At 42.0% G+C, this 15,263-nt stretch overlaps 1 protein-coding gene across 1 annotated transcript in view; it reads left to right on the forward strand.

Annotated features, from left to right (window-relative positions):
• LOC138609460 (NLR family CARD domain-containing protein 3-like) overlaps positions 1–7,916 on the forward strand; it is a 42,048-nt gene extending 34,132 nt beyond the window's left edge. The window contains exons 6-7 of the mRNA XM_069682095.1: positions 1,700–1,865; positions 7,234–7,916. Of these exons, the coding sequence (XP_069538196.1) occupies positions 1,700–1,865; positions 7,234–7,806 (739 nt within the window). The 3' untranslated portion in view covers positions 7,807–7,916. The remainder of the gene's footprint in view (positions 1–1,699; positions 1,866–7,233) is intronic.
• Positions 7,917–15,263: the final 7,347 nt, after the last annotated feature.

Here is a 15,263-nt window from a genome sequence, read left to right on the forward strand (position 1 = left end):
TTTGAGACGTAAAATTGCACTTTTACCTGTCTCTCGAGGAAGTCAAAGTGATCACTGCTTGATGCGGTAAGAGAGCCGTTAGGAATGAACTCAGGAGAAGTGTTTATTCACTACCCACAACACCCTGTGAATTAACTTCGATATTTCACACCACCGCAGAGTTTCCCTCAACACAAGCTGGGGTCTACATGAGAGAATAAACTCCAAAAATCTAACTCCTTCACTATTTTTTGTCTAACTCCTTATTTTGCAACTCTAAGAATTTGCTGTGTGTAATTAAAGTGGCTTTAATATCACACTGAAGGGGTCAGCTGACAAAGGATCTTGTCACCAGTATTGTGTTCATGTTCACGGCTCAGTAACTTGACTTGGATATATAAATGCTGGTCTAAGACAGTCTGAGTTATGTTCATCTGGACTCCATCATGTGTGGTCCAAAGAGAAGAATCCCAACGACGACTGTAATAAAGCAGAGATGATGATTGGAACATTTATAAACTTATAAAGAGCCTTTCCTTCAGACTGAACAGTCCAGTACAGTAGCTGCATCACTGCTGATGACAAAGCAATCTGTGTTGATCTCTGGCTCCTTCTTACCTTCACTCCTCCCCGAGTACTTTGCCCACAGACTTGAAGGTGCTGACCCTCTATCCCACAGCTTCATACTCTGCAAACTGCCCCAATGTTCTCTGGAGGTCACAGAGAAACTAAGTCAGCAGAACGTTATCCACAGCAGAGGCCATCATGACGGACCCTCTCTACCCATGCTTTGTCTTCATATCCTGTTTATGAAAGTCAGAAAATAATCTTTTACAAGGTGACAACCGTATGTGGCGCCGGTGTAGCTCAGCCATTAAGACGCGCCCCATGTATAGAGGCACACTACTCGACGCAGAGGCCCTGGGTTCGACTCTGACCTTCGGCCCTTTGCTGCATGTCCTCCCCGGTCTCTCTTCCATCATTCCCGACTCTATCCACTGTCCTGTCCAATGAAGGCAACAAAAAAAAGGGCAGCAAGTTCAGATTGTTTGACCTGAGCGAGTTGACAGGTAAGGGTGAGAGTTATGACGCATATTGGACCTAATAGTCATTACTTTATCAACACAGAAGGAAAGGAAGGTATTGCAGTCATCAACAGTGAAACATGGTAATGTGGAGAGCGCTGGTGAAACAATGTTTTAAATAGTTATGAAACGTTGGGATTTCTTTTTGATGAAGAAATCAGGTCAGCAAAATAAGCCGTCCAGGCTTCCTGTACTGCTTCTTTAAAAGAACGCCGGAGATCTTTAAGATGTAGGCGATGCACTTCCACAGACGTTCAGACCTGTGACAGTGTGGTCTCAGGCAGCAGACAGCCTCTGTTATCCACTGACAACTGTTGCAGGTAGCCCGAGTCCTAACCTTTAAAGGTGCCTCTTTGTCCAGTAACGTGGAGCAATGACCATTAAAAGACTGCGTTAAAAACTCAACATTGTGAGGATTTATATTAAAATCACAGCAGGAGTGTGCTGAGAACTGGTCGGCTGTATTTCCTGTAATGAGGAGGCTCTTCTGAGGCTGCTGCCAGTGGTCAAAGCCTCCAACAAAGCTCTGTACGTGAACACATCATTCTCCATGTTAAATGTAGTTTTACTTTATTGAGAAAAAACAACTATCTCTTGTAATTGTTTCCTTTTATGTACTGTTGATTCCTCTTCAGGCTGAGTGGCTGTAACCTGTCAGAGAGAAGCTGTGAGGCTCTGTCCTCAGTCCTCAGCTCCCAGTCCTCTTCTCTGAGAGAGCTGGACCTGAGTAACAACAACCTGCAGGATTCAGGAGTGACTCTTCTGTCTGCCGGTCTAAAAACTCCACACTGCAGACTGGAAACTCTCAGGTTAGTGTGCAGCTGTGTGAAAATGATAACCCTCTGAGCTCACATGTTCTGTATATTTGCTCAGTTCTCAGCTCTCAGTCCTGTGAGTCTGAATAACCCTGCACAGCAAATTCGGCCCTTTGGAATAAACTCTCTGAGTTAAAATCAACTCAATTTGAGTGTACATGTGAGACCATCGAATAAACTCTAGGGCATAGTTAAAGTTCCTCTTTTCCGGGAGTTGATCTTTCAACTCTTTTTAGGAGTTAAAACTGAACTCCTCTGGGAGTTAAAACACTACTCCCATTAAGAGGAAAAAGCACTCTCATTGAGAGTTCATTTTAGGTGAACTCTTTCACAGTGTTAACAGTGAAATTGTTTTATTGAACACTTACAGAGTTAATATATAAAATCACAAAAAATGTTTTTTAGATGAAAATTAATACAAAAAACACATAAATTACTTCAATGCCTTTATTTGAACACATCCAGAAAGTGTGTTCACAACTCCTTGCTTCATGAATATTAACTTTTGTAACAAGTTACATTTGGAGTAAAAGCTTTCTTCAGTAACAGTGTAAACATGTAACAGCATACACATTTAAAATAAACAGCTACAATGGCAGCTTAACAGTTAGGAAATTGTGTGGTCAAATGGAAATCACAAATAAAAAATATGTAGTAAAAAAATAAATTTGCATATTTCAGAAAAACTGTAAAAAAAATATACCATACCACATCCCTCTGTGCTGCATAAACTTTTCTGAGGAAAGTGCAAGTGTGATCATTTTTAAAACAACCTTAAATGTAAATGTACAGCAGTCTGTTAGGATTCTGAAAGCAAACTTCTCTGTAATGCAGGATTATGTTAACATGAAATAGAATGTTAAACGTGCTGTTAAAGCACGAAAACATGTACAAGAACGTAAAACATGAATTCAATACATTCAGTTTGGCCAACATTTTAGGCATTTTAGGCCAACAGATTAAATAATACAGCCCTCTGACACAACATCAAAATAAAAATCACACCCATAGGACATTTGAGAATCCAAACTTTTGAAATGTCTTAATTTCTCCCTTTCTAGAACCAGTATCTTCCTGGGGATGTTTTCACTAACTTGGAAAGCATGGAAATGGTCATGGAAACAAGTTTCATGTTCATTTAGAACTAAAACACTTTACCATTGTGCAAAATGATAGAAGTTATTTTGCTGAAGACTGGTGTGTTTTCTTGTGTCAGTACAAACAAAGAGGCCAACGCGATATTCACACTTTACCCAGTTTGTCAGGTTGACAGTGGCTTGTGAATCAATGTGAAGATATGTAGACACATGCTCTGTACACTCTAGTGTTTCAAGCGAGTTGACAGGTAAGGGTGACTTAGTTTCCTCACCGTGTCGGGCTCTGTAAGTGAGGGTGAGAATTTTGAACTTGATCCTTTACACAACGGGGAGCCAGTGAAGAGATCTGAGGATGGGGGTAATGTGAGACCTGGTGAGGAGTCTTGCAGCAGCATTCTGTGTTGACTGCAGGCGATTAAGCGCAGACTTGCTGAGTGACGAGAGGAGTGTGTGGCAGTCGTCGAGGTGAAACTACAGTTGAAACTAAAGTTCTCAGTTTACTTATATTTCTTAGGTGGACATAACATGATCTGGTTACCTGCTTAACATGGCTGTCAAAAGATGATGATTTATCAACTATTACTCCTAAATGACGTGGGCTAAAGCCAACAGCAGAGGAAAGGGGCCCAATGTTGTGATCCTGTGAGCTGATTGGATGGAAAGAGCTCAAGACGGTAGGATTAAGAGAGGAGCTAGCATGAAGTGGATGAGAGTTATGATGCATATTGGACCTAATAGTCATTACTTTATCAACACAGAAGGAAAGGAAGGTATTGCAGTCATCAACAGTGAAACATGGTAATGTGGAGAGCGCTGGTGAAACAATGTTTTAAATAGTTATGAAACGTTGGGATTTCTTTTTGATGAAGAAATCAGGTCAGCAAAATAAGCCGTCCAGGCTTCCTGTACTGCTTCTTTAAAAGAACGCCGGAGATCTTTAAGATGTAGGCGATGCACTTCCACAGACGTTCAGACCTGTGACAGTGTGGTCTCAGGCAGCAGACAGCCTCTGTTATCCACTGACAACTGTTGCAGGTAGCCCGAGTCCTAACCTTTAAAGGTGCCTCTTTGTCCAGTAACGTGGAGCAATGACCATTAAAAGACTGCGTTAAAAACTCAACATTGTGAGGATTTATATTAAAGTCACAGCAGGAGTGTGCTGAGAACTGGTCGGCTGTATTTCCTGTCATGATGCCGGCATGCAATGTTCTTTTAGGACAGGAAAGGTCATCAATTACACAGAGATCAAAGGAAATACATGAATGATCACTGATCAGTTGGTCTTCACAGCAGATATCATTAATATCTAGTCCCAGAGATGAAGGTCCCAGGTGTGACCCCTCCTGTGAGTGGGGCTTTAAACATGTTGCTTGAAGTTCAAAGATTCAGTGATATTAAGAAATTCAGTGGCTACACAGTTTGTGACATCATCAATGTGCAGGTTAAAATCAGCAGCTAAAAGTGCTCTGTCCAGCTTCATGAGAGAAGTCAGAAAGTGAACTCAGGTAAAAAGTGAGCAGCTGGACCAGGAGGTCGATCAATGAGAACACCACAGTGAGACCTCCACCGCGGCCTGAGCGACGTGGAGTCCCAATAACTGAACAGTCCATGGGGCCCAGTTCATTTAAATGAACACATTCTTTTTGTCAGGTTTCAGTGTAGAAGAGAAGAGACAGACTGTCCCTTAAAATAAGTCATTTAATATGTGAGCCTTGTTACCCACAGATCTGCATTAATCAGACACATTTTAATAGAGGAACGGGGCCTTCGGGGGGCATGCAGGTTAAAGGATCACTCGCCCAGCAGGGTGATGCTGACTATGACGAGGGCGTGAGTGCTGGTTAGTGATCCTGACTGGGATGAGCATGATTACAGGAGTGAAGGCAGAGATACAAGTTACAGAGTTAGTAGTGACCCCTCCTAGCCAAGAGTGGTAACTGATGGTGTGTGTGTGTGTGTGTGCGTGTGCGTGCGTGCGTGTGTGTGTGTGTGTGTGTGTGTGTGGGTGTAGTCTGTCAGGCTGTCTGATCACACAGGAAGGCTGTGCTTCTCTGGCCTTGGCTCTGAGCTCCTCCCACCTGAGAGAGCTGGACCTGAGCTACAATCATCCAGGAGAACCAGGAGAGAAGCTGCTGTCTGCTGGACTGGAGGATCCACACTGCAGACTGGAGACACTGAGGTACAGACAGACAGACAGACAGACAGACAGACAGACAGACAGACAGACAGACATGTTTTGTCCCTCAGCTTGTTTCCATCTGTATAAATGATTTGGATCTTAAAAGAAGAAATCTAATGTAGGTGTACATTTGAAGAATTGAATTGTGGGTATTTTGTTGTCTGCAGACGATGTTGCTCTACTGGCTGAATCAGAAGATGATTGACAACATTTGTTAAAGACCTGCTGTTACAGGTGGAGGTTGTTGATTCATCAGAGTAAAACACAGATAATTCACTTCGGAACAAAGGGTGTTCCAAGCAGGAGGAAAATGTCGACTCTTGGGACGGTTACATTGGAATACACACCTGAATATAAATATCTGGGATCTTCTCTTGATGAGTTTATGACTCATGAAGCTGGAGTTAAATGATTGGCTGGTTGGGCTGGCAGAGCACTGGGGTCTGTTGTTACCAAGCTGCAGATATGTAAAGATGTTGGGTGTTCCACTTCCTCTCAGCTCTATGATGCATGTGTTTCCCCCACACTGAATGATGCCTCAGGGATATGGGGATTCAAAGACAGTAAAACTTCAGACGTTATACTAAACAGAGCTGAACGCTGTTTTTGAGGCGTTCATAAATGTGCTCCTACTTTGGCTGCTCAGGGCGACGTGTTGGTTTCCTGGATCTATACAGAGAAAATGTGAAATGATACGACTGTGGAATCGTTTACTGAACATGTCAGAACATCGGATCAATAGGAAGGTTTTTCTGTGGACTCAAATGTACAAGTCTCCATGGGCTGCAGATCTTCATGCTGTTTGTGAGGAAGCTGGCTTACAGTATATATACAGGAATCATTTATCATGCAGCCTGAACACAAGTAGAAAAAGCGATTTGCTAGATTAGAATAAAAATGGTTCAATGATATCTTGTTAAAACCTAAATTAGGAACATATATCCAAATCAAGCACAGTTATGGTGCTGAAGCTTACGTTACAGCAAACTGAACCAGGAGTCAGAGGTGTTTAGGTGCACAGGTGAGAACAGGAATCCTTCCTCTGGCTCTTGAAGTGGGCACATTTAAACACATCCAGGAGGAACACATGCTGTGTGAGCTTTGTGAGAATGAATCACATTTTCTTTTGTATTGTCCTTTTTATGATGAGATCAGAGCATCCTTGATGAATGAAATGTATGCTGAAAATCCTCAAATGTTTTGGTGCTCTGACGACGACAGGATGGAACGTTTGTTTGGCTTTAATGTTTATAAGTCGGCCATTTTTGTTTGTAGATCCTGGAAGAAACGTCAGGATGGTTTATTTCTTTAATATTATTTCTGTTACGTGTCGACTTCTGGTTTCTGCTGTCTCTCTGCCTTTTTATGGGCCGGACATGTTGTTTATGTCTGACAGTAATAACACAATCAATCGCACACAGACAGACAGACAGAAGCTGTCTCTCTGTCTCTAACTGGTGACCTTGCTGTCTGATGGAGGATGTGAGTGAAGCTGTATGAAGTCGATTCTGATCTGGTTTCTTCCTCCAGGTTGGACCATGGTGGACGGCACAGACTGAAACCTGGTCTGAGGAAATGTGAGTGTGTTTGAACTTTGATTCATGAGAACACAGCTGCTCATGTTGGGCTCCACTTTTTGTAATTGTCTTGACTGAAGATGAATTTCAATCAGGATTGACTTTCTGTTTTTGTCAGTGTGGCTGTAAAGATGTACGAAGTGAACAAAGTGAACAGCAGGATCCAATCAAAAGAATCAATACATTTGATGATCAGTGAAGAGAAGATTCACTGTGTTTCTTCCAGCTCTGATCTTTCTGCTTCATGTGACCTCTGACCTAATAACAGTTTGAGACAGCAGATGGTTCACAGCTTCTTTGTGCTGCACTTTTATTACTGACACTTGATTGTGCTCTTATCCTGGGCTCCACACATCCTGACTGCCATGTTCACTAACTGTTCATTTCATTACAGCTGCAGTGTTGAGTTTCAGTGCTGCCAAATATTCACAGTTAAACATGAAATCTAAGTTTGACTGACTTTCAGAAACTGTCAGTAAAGTTGTTTTTGAATGAACAGATGATAACCTGCAGCTGTGTTGTGTCTCCTTCTCTCCATCAGACGCCTGTGAGCTGGAAGTGGACACAAACACAGTGAACAGAAAACTCAAACTGTCTGACAACAACAGGAAGGTGACACATGTGTGGGAGGCTCAGTCATATCCTGATCATCCAGACAGATTTGATTATTGGCTTCAGCTGCTGTGTAGGACTGGTCTGACTGGTCGCTGTTACTGGGAGGTCGAGTGGAGAGGATGGGTTGATGTATCAGTGAGTTACAGAGGAATCAGGAGGAAAGGAGGCAGTGATGCATGTTTGTTTGGATGTAATGATCAGTCCTGGAGTCTGAGCTGCTCTGATGAAGGTTACTCTGTCTGGCACAATAAGAGAAGCACAAAGACCTCCTCCTCCTCCTCCTCCTCTGGTAGAGTAGCAGTGTATGTGGACTGTCCTGCTGGCACTCTGTCCTTCTACAGAGTCTCCTCTGACACACTGATCCACCTCCACACCTTCAGCACCACCTTCACTGAACCTCTTTATCCTGGGTTCTGCTTCAGGCCAGTAGTTTCCTGGTTGTCTCTGTGTTCTCTGTAGGTCAGAGAAACTCTGCTGACTGAACATCACTGACTCTGTTCACTGACTCAAACTCTTTCATGAGTCTGATTTCATCACTTTGATTTGAATCATTTTATCAGGTTAAAAACTCAAAGATATTTACTTGTAAAAAAGAACTCATGATTTTGATTCATTTGTGTTTCTGTTCTATTTTGAACGACGTCGTCGTTTATTTGAATAAAATCTTGACCTTTGATCCTGAAGGAAATCATTTCATCTCGTCTGTCATCACTTTGAACACATGTGACGTTTGTCTTGTAACAGGTGACCCTTTGTGTGAGACCACATGGACAGAGATGTTGGAACACTTTCATAAAGCTCACATTCACCATATTAACACAGCGGCCATTTTCTTCTGACGTTAAGTTCAGGGTGAGAGGCTCAGATACTGTTAGCATGTTGTGCTGCTGCACATGCATGTAGCCTGGTCCAGTTCATAAGAAACATTAGTAGCTCAAGAAAACCTGCAGACCTCTACTCACAGCTGACACACACTAATAACAGACATGATTATGACAGCAGACGTGCCTTTATGGGGCGCTTCACGTTACCTCTGCCTGAATCTAATGCTTCAAAGAGGACTGTCACGTATAGGGCCATGTTGACCTGAATAAACACTCATAAGATCAGTTTTAAAAAGAGATTAAGAAACACAATTATTCTAAAAGAAATCAGTTCAGCCTCAATGTGACATTTTGTATGTGAACGTGGATAAAACTCAGACTAATTTACATCAACTGAAGCTAAAATAACCATCTACTGTTGTGGTGACACGATGAATGTGAAAGAGTTTTTCTTCTGTTTTACTTGTGTTTTATTTCTGGTGCTTTGTTTCTCATGTCGAAGGTCGTCTGTTGTGTCATCTTGAATGTTTTGTCTTGTTTTCTTTTGTATGGACCGCAGGGAGAACTGTTGTTACTGCGCGTCCATGTTTGCTCGTGACAGCAACAGGCGTTGTTCACCGCCAATCAGACCGTGAAGAGGAGCTGCGTGAAGATACATGTTGGATAGAATGAGACCGGAAGACTCATCAGCACAACTTCAAAATAAAAGTGTTGAACAAGTCAGGAAGCCACAGAGTGCATTTAGGTCAGGACTAAATAGATTAGGCTGTATATGGAATTAAACTGTGACTAACAACTGGATTAAAGAGTTTAGAAAGAGTCCTTAAGTAGAATATCTGACACCAGAGAAGATCAAAGGTGGGAATATGCTCACCTAAATGTTTTGCGCCCACTTGAGCTCCTTCTAGAAATATAGTTTTCAAACCCTGAGCACAAAAACCAGAATAAATTGACCCACAACAACTTGTTTTTAATCTCAGGGGATACCTCTGATCATAAAGCCTTTAGTGACAATGAAGAAGATTTTTAAAGCACAGCTCAAAAATAGCAGCAGACAGATATTATATTGGAAAGGTAGATATAACTTAGAACAAATGACATTTTATTTGTGCATCAATTTAGTTTTGATGAGTTTTTATAAAGAGGTCTAATTTAAGGATCATATAGTTTCACTTTTTAACAGTCATATTGAAACGCTCTTTACCACAGAGGGAGTTATAGAGATAGAGCTTGCAGTGTGTTCCTCATGATGGATCACATGATGGGCTACATGCAATTTAGCATTCAGCTCCTTTAATCAGGTATGAATCCTAGTATGAAGTCCCATTTAGAGCACAGGAAATCCTTACAAGTCAGTATCTGGATCAGGTTGATCCAAACCAGTTTTCTTTGAACAACCGGGATAAAAGTAAGATGGATTACCTGATCCATGATGATGAAAAGAGGATTTCCAAATGAAATGAAACCTTTTGAACAACCTGGGAGCGGATTGGAGGAGAAGAGTCGCAGTTATGTGACACTCAATCAAACTTTTGCCTCAACTTTGTGTCTCTTTAGATTTGACATGAGATTTTTAGATTTCTGCTGTTTGCCAGAAAATTTAATGTCAGAATCAACACAATTATAATGTGAGGTGCAGCTCTGTTTCCACTGAACTCTTGTGTACCTGCACAGGTCCACCTGAGTGTGTGTGTGTGTGTGTGTGTGTGTGTGTTGCAGCTGACTTGTGGGCAGCGTTAGGCGGGAGGACAGAGTACCAGACCTCAGAGAGACTGGAGAGTCAGACCCTGACTCACCCTCCTCGTCTGTTTGGATGCTCCAACAAGACGGGCAGGTTCATCGTAAGTATCTGGTCCAGATGATTAAAACCTCCTCAGTAACAAGAATCATTTTAAACACATTCCTTCAAACACTTCAGTAAGCTGTTATCTTCCTCATGAGGCTGAATGAGTCCTCTTCAGTGTGTTGTTTCTCAGACATCGATGATGCGCAGATGATGAAAAGAACTTCCGTTGACACCGACTTGTTTGTATATAAGCACAGATTCATTACAAAGAATCAGCATCAGTCAGGCTTCATGAATACCTGGGAGATCACCTCGGCCAAATAGTGTCTCCCCGAAACACAGTCCAACATGCACTTATATATGTTCCAGGTGTGTTTATGTTTCTCTTACCATGTGTTTCACATGAGGACGAAACCCCTTTTCTTTCCCCCAAAAGGCTCCTATTTCATCAACATTAGACGGGGTCCTCTTCTCAGTGACATGTTTTCATAGTATCCTATAGCTCGTTTTAGACAGGGCATATGGCATTAGTTTGACTACTCCTGCACAACAACTTTCCAGAGTCACTTGTAAGCAACTCACATCTCAGGTCAGGTACTACATATTTCCCCCCTTCGAGACGACGCAGTCTCGAAAAAGAGAAAATGACGCACTCAGAATGTTTATGACATTCCTCCCGTCCATGCTCGCTACAGCATAACTTTAGCAATAACTTTGAAGTGTGAGAGCGTAAAACCTATCTGGCAGCCATCTCTTCTGTCGTATCCATCAAACAATCCAGACAGGAAGATTCTCCCACGGTCCCTCTGCCCCAGGCAACCACATATAGTACTTCAAGTCACTTGAAACGGAGAGTTCTAAAACTTTGTATATTAACAAATTGTATGCAAATGTTTGTGGGAACCTCAGAAATAAAAATGAGAAACTGTCCAGAGTGAGGCTGGTCGACCCATCGCACCTTCCTGTGGACCTTTCCCTACCTAACACCTCTATCCCTAAACACTCGAGAACAAAAAGAGAACACCTGAGGTCCCAATGTATTTGCATTATAATAGAAAACATGATTCTCAAAGCAATCAAAGTAAAGAAACCCCATACCTTTCACTCCTCATACGCCCCTGTTATAAACCCTTAAATGTTACTCATGCAGTTATAGCCAACTCAAAAACTAAACCCAAGCATTATATGTTACTCGGATTGTCACTAACATAAATGTCCGATTTTCATTTCGCGTGCACTAGTGTATAATAAAAAGTACAAAGTATCCATCAATATCACAGATTACAATATAATAAAACATCCAATACTGTAAAAATGTGGAGAAAAACATGTTAACATATCAGACTGTTGCTCCTCAGCAACATCAGCTTCTCGTGTAATGTACTCTCAATGTCATATTTAAATCAGGGTGTGTTGTTGTTGTAGTCCTTGTTCAGGGTCCTCTGTCCATTTTCACTGTCCATGTTTGAATGTTTGAGTCCATTCAGGCTGTGAGGATCTCTGGACAAGCAGTCACCCTCACATTGATCTCCCACATGTTGTCCTGGGAAGAAAGAAAATACCAGCCAGTATCTTGCAAAAACATCAAATGCAGTATATTGTAATTCATTTTCACATGATTCCATTTCCCCCCTTTACCCACACTGATCCCCATACATCAAACACTCAACAACAAGAAGTTATAAGATAACATCAAAAATAAATGTCGAGATTATAATAAAGTCAGATATTCAAAATGGATATTTCTCAACCATCTCGCCTTCTATCGCCGCTTCCTCCTCATCTTCACTCGGCTCATCCCTACGTAGTAGCGGCATCTGAGCGTTATCTCCTGGCATCACAACACAACCTCATCAGTATCACAGCCTTTGCAAAAGTCAACATCAGCGTACAAAAACAAAACATCACACACAGTGATAGAATTACTGCCACCATAATCTGAACCAATATAGCTCCCATTGGTCCTAATTTGTCTTGCAACCAAGCATTAGCGGACCATCCAGCTCCTTCCGATGGGCCAAACGCATCCCTAATGAGGCGCAACGCATCGATGACGCTAGTTATGTTGTCAGAGCGATCAGGAATCAAAGTGTAACAGGCATCTCCAGTCAGGTTTAAAGCTACACATAGGCCACCTTGTTTGGCCAAAATATAATCAAGAGCCATGTCATGTTTCAGCAACGTCAATCTGTGACTCTTCTGTGTATTTGACAAATATTCAAAACCTCTTATAGTCTCATTTGCAAAACCCTGTAGGGTGTAAGTAATATTATCAATATGATCCGCCAAGAATGTTACACCATACCACGGAAACAATCCTATACCCCATTTAGACCTGTGTGTTGGCAGATTTTAACAATGCGGTTTTTCAACACACCATTCATGTTTTCACAAACACCTTGGCTTAGCGGATGGTAAACGGCTCCTAGTCGCTGTTTAATTCCCAATTTTTGTAAAATAAATTTTACCGTTTTATCCAAACTCTTTTCCATGATCTGAGGATCTACGATCTGGGAGTCCCCATCTGCTTATAACCTCACAGCACAAAAACTTGGCAACAGACTGAGCGTCTTTCCTCCTGGTTGGACATGCTTCAGGCCATCGTGAAAATCTGTCCACTACAACTAGCATGTATCTTTTGCCTCCAACTGGTTTTATCATGTCAACAAAATCCATGACCAATTCACGCACGGGACCTGTCGGAGTTGGAATGTAACCAGGAGGAACTGTCACACCCCTCCGAACATTATTTTTTAGACAGGTTGTACACCTGCCTATGACATGATCAATTTGTTCAAGCAAGTACGGTGCCCAAAAACCATACTCCTTCGTGATCTTTCTCCTAACTTCCCCCCTCGCAACATGAGCTAACCCATGTGCTTCTTGAACCATCAGACCTAGCAGGTCTGGGGGTGCCACCATCAGTCCCTCATGATTCCGCCACAGACCAGTAGAATCTTGACAGAAGCAGCTTCTTGCACTGAGACCACATCTCTGAATGTAATTTTATCTTCCAAGTCCACCTCATGGGTGACCAGAAGAACCTTGCCCACTCTGTCTGCTCCTGTAACTGCTTTTGCAGCCTTGTCAGCCGCTTTGTTACCTTGTGTGACCCTTGACGTGTCCATTTTGTGTGCGCACTTAGCTATTGCTATTTCTTTAGGTTTCATCATTGCATGCAACAATTTCAGTCTCTGAGCATGATGCTGTATAGTAGAACCATCCGTTTTCTTAAACCCTCGATTTTTCCACCAACTGTATTTGATTAAGTTTTCTAAGTGTCTCCTGGTCCTGCTCTCTCTGAACCTGCTCCTTTTTCCGATATAGCTCAGCTTGATGAGCTATATGGTCTGTGTAAACACCTTTTGTCATGTTTGCCAGGCCAACCACCTCTGCCAGTTTACTCCTCACTGGCAGGGGCAGCCCTTTCTGTAACTTAACTCGCAAAATGGATTGTTCCATTCAGTTTAGATCTGGGTCATTTCCTGTGACATTTCTCCACACCTGATGAACCCTCCACACATAAGCCCTTGGATTTTCCTGTAGTCCCAATGGCTCAATGACAATATTATCAGGGTGTACATTTGTTGAGAATGTATCTTTAAGTGCTCCCCACATCCGACCTCTACTTACAGAAAACAACTCTGGATCATTTACTGCCGTCGCCACGTATCGATTTAGTCCTGCTTTCTGCAGGATTTCGTGCATAGCTGGGACCCCAAGGAGATCAGCCAAAAGTCTCTTGATATCTCCCATGGCAGGCTGCGTCCCACCAAAACCTCTTCCAACTTTGCAATCCAAGGATGTGCTCCATCTTGAAGAATAGGTAACTTTTCAAGGATGTTTGACATATCTGTATTCTGCCATGGCTTGTACTCCAGATTCTTTTGCTTTCTCAATCTCCCTTAAGCTCCGCCTTTCCTCTTCTCCCCGGGCACTAGATGCTGATGGAAAAGAACTTGAAAGACACTCGAGCTCCAAATCTCCATCACTATCTCCGTTTTCACTATCATCAGTGCTGTCTCTTTCTGGACTCAATTTCCTCAATGATTTCTCTCCTCTCCTCTCCGCTTTAGCTAACATCCGTCTGACTACTGGGTCATATCCACCAGCGGCCCCTTCTGAGTCACTCTGACTGTCGCCTCCCACTTGCATCCGTCTATCTCTCTGACCGCCCGAGCTGCCCAAACTTCTCTTTTCCCTCTTACTTTTGGAGCTAGGGTACATTTTTATGGTTGTTTTTCCCGTCTCTATTATTCGCTCCTCATCATCTTGGATGTAATAATTGCCCTTATGGCTAATCACTGGGAGCTGGGGATAAACATCAGTAAACTTCACCTCCTCCTCATAAACTGGAGGCTTCTTTTCTGGGGCTGTATGTGAGAAGGGTGCATTAACCTTCGCCATCAGCTTTTCTGTTTCCTTTACACTCTTTTCTATTTCTTTTGCACTTCTTTCCCTCCTTTCTTTTGCAGCTTCTAACATTTTCTGTCCCTCATTTTCAAACAACTTCAGAATGCCAAGCTCCATCCGTCTCTTTTCCTTCCGTCTCTGTCCCTTTTTACCTTTCTTTTGTCCTGCGTTATATGTGGACACAAGCACCTGCATTGTTTTAATTACATCTGGGTTAAGAGTCCCTTCCACTGGCCAAGGTTGATCGACGTCAGGCCAACGCTTCTTCCATTTTTCCGACATCTCTGCGATACCTTTAACAAGGGGATTATTCTTCTGCACCACATCAACGGGGGTAATTGCTTTAGAAGCTTTAATGTCCATCTTTGACATTGTAGCGACTCCCTTATATCCTCTTATTGTAAATCAAAACAAATCAGTTAAAAGGCTATTTATGAAGCACCGAATTTTCACAATCAATCACGAAATGCAAATTAAATCAAAATAAATTTGTAAACCTCAAAGAAGACCAAAGACTTATTGATCACTTGTTTATCACCCAATGCTCTAATCGCACTCATTCATCTCAAAATGATCAAATCATTTCAATGTTCAAACTCGAAATAGCTCAGGTCAAACTAAATCATGCTCAGACAATGAAACCAACATCCGCAACTCTCAACAGTATTTAGACCAAATCCGCCTTTCCACAAATAATCAATTAAATCAATGAAACTTCCTTTAATTAATTCATGTTGTAGTTGATCAGTTCGTTGCCAAGTTTCCCCTCTAGATAATTGCAATGTGTAATATTCCCATGTGTGACCTCAGGCTGAGAAATGATCTTTTCTGCATTAACATCAAATTAAAAAGAAAACACAATGGGCCTATATGCAAACACACGCTAAATATGT

The sequence above is a fragment of the Semicossyphus pulcher genome, unplaced genomic scaffold (assembly GCF_022749685.1).
Source record: "Semicossyphus pulcher isolate SPU_LCO1_2020_fin unplaced genomic scaffold, fSemPul1.0.p SCAF_5, whole genome shotgun sequence".
NCBI classification, from domain to species: domain Eukaryota; kingdom Metazoa; phylum Chordata; class Actinopteri; order Labriformes; family Labridae; genus Semicossyphus; species Semicossyphus pulcher.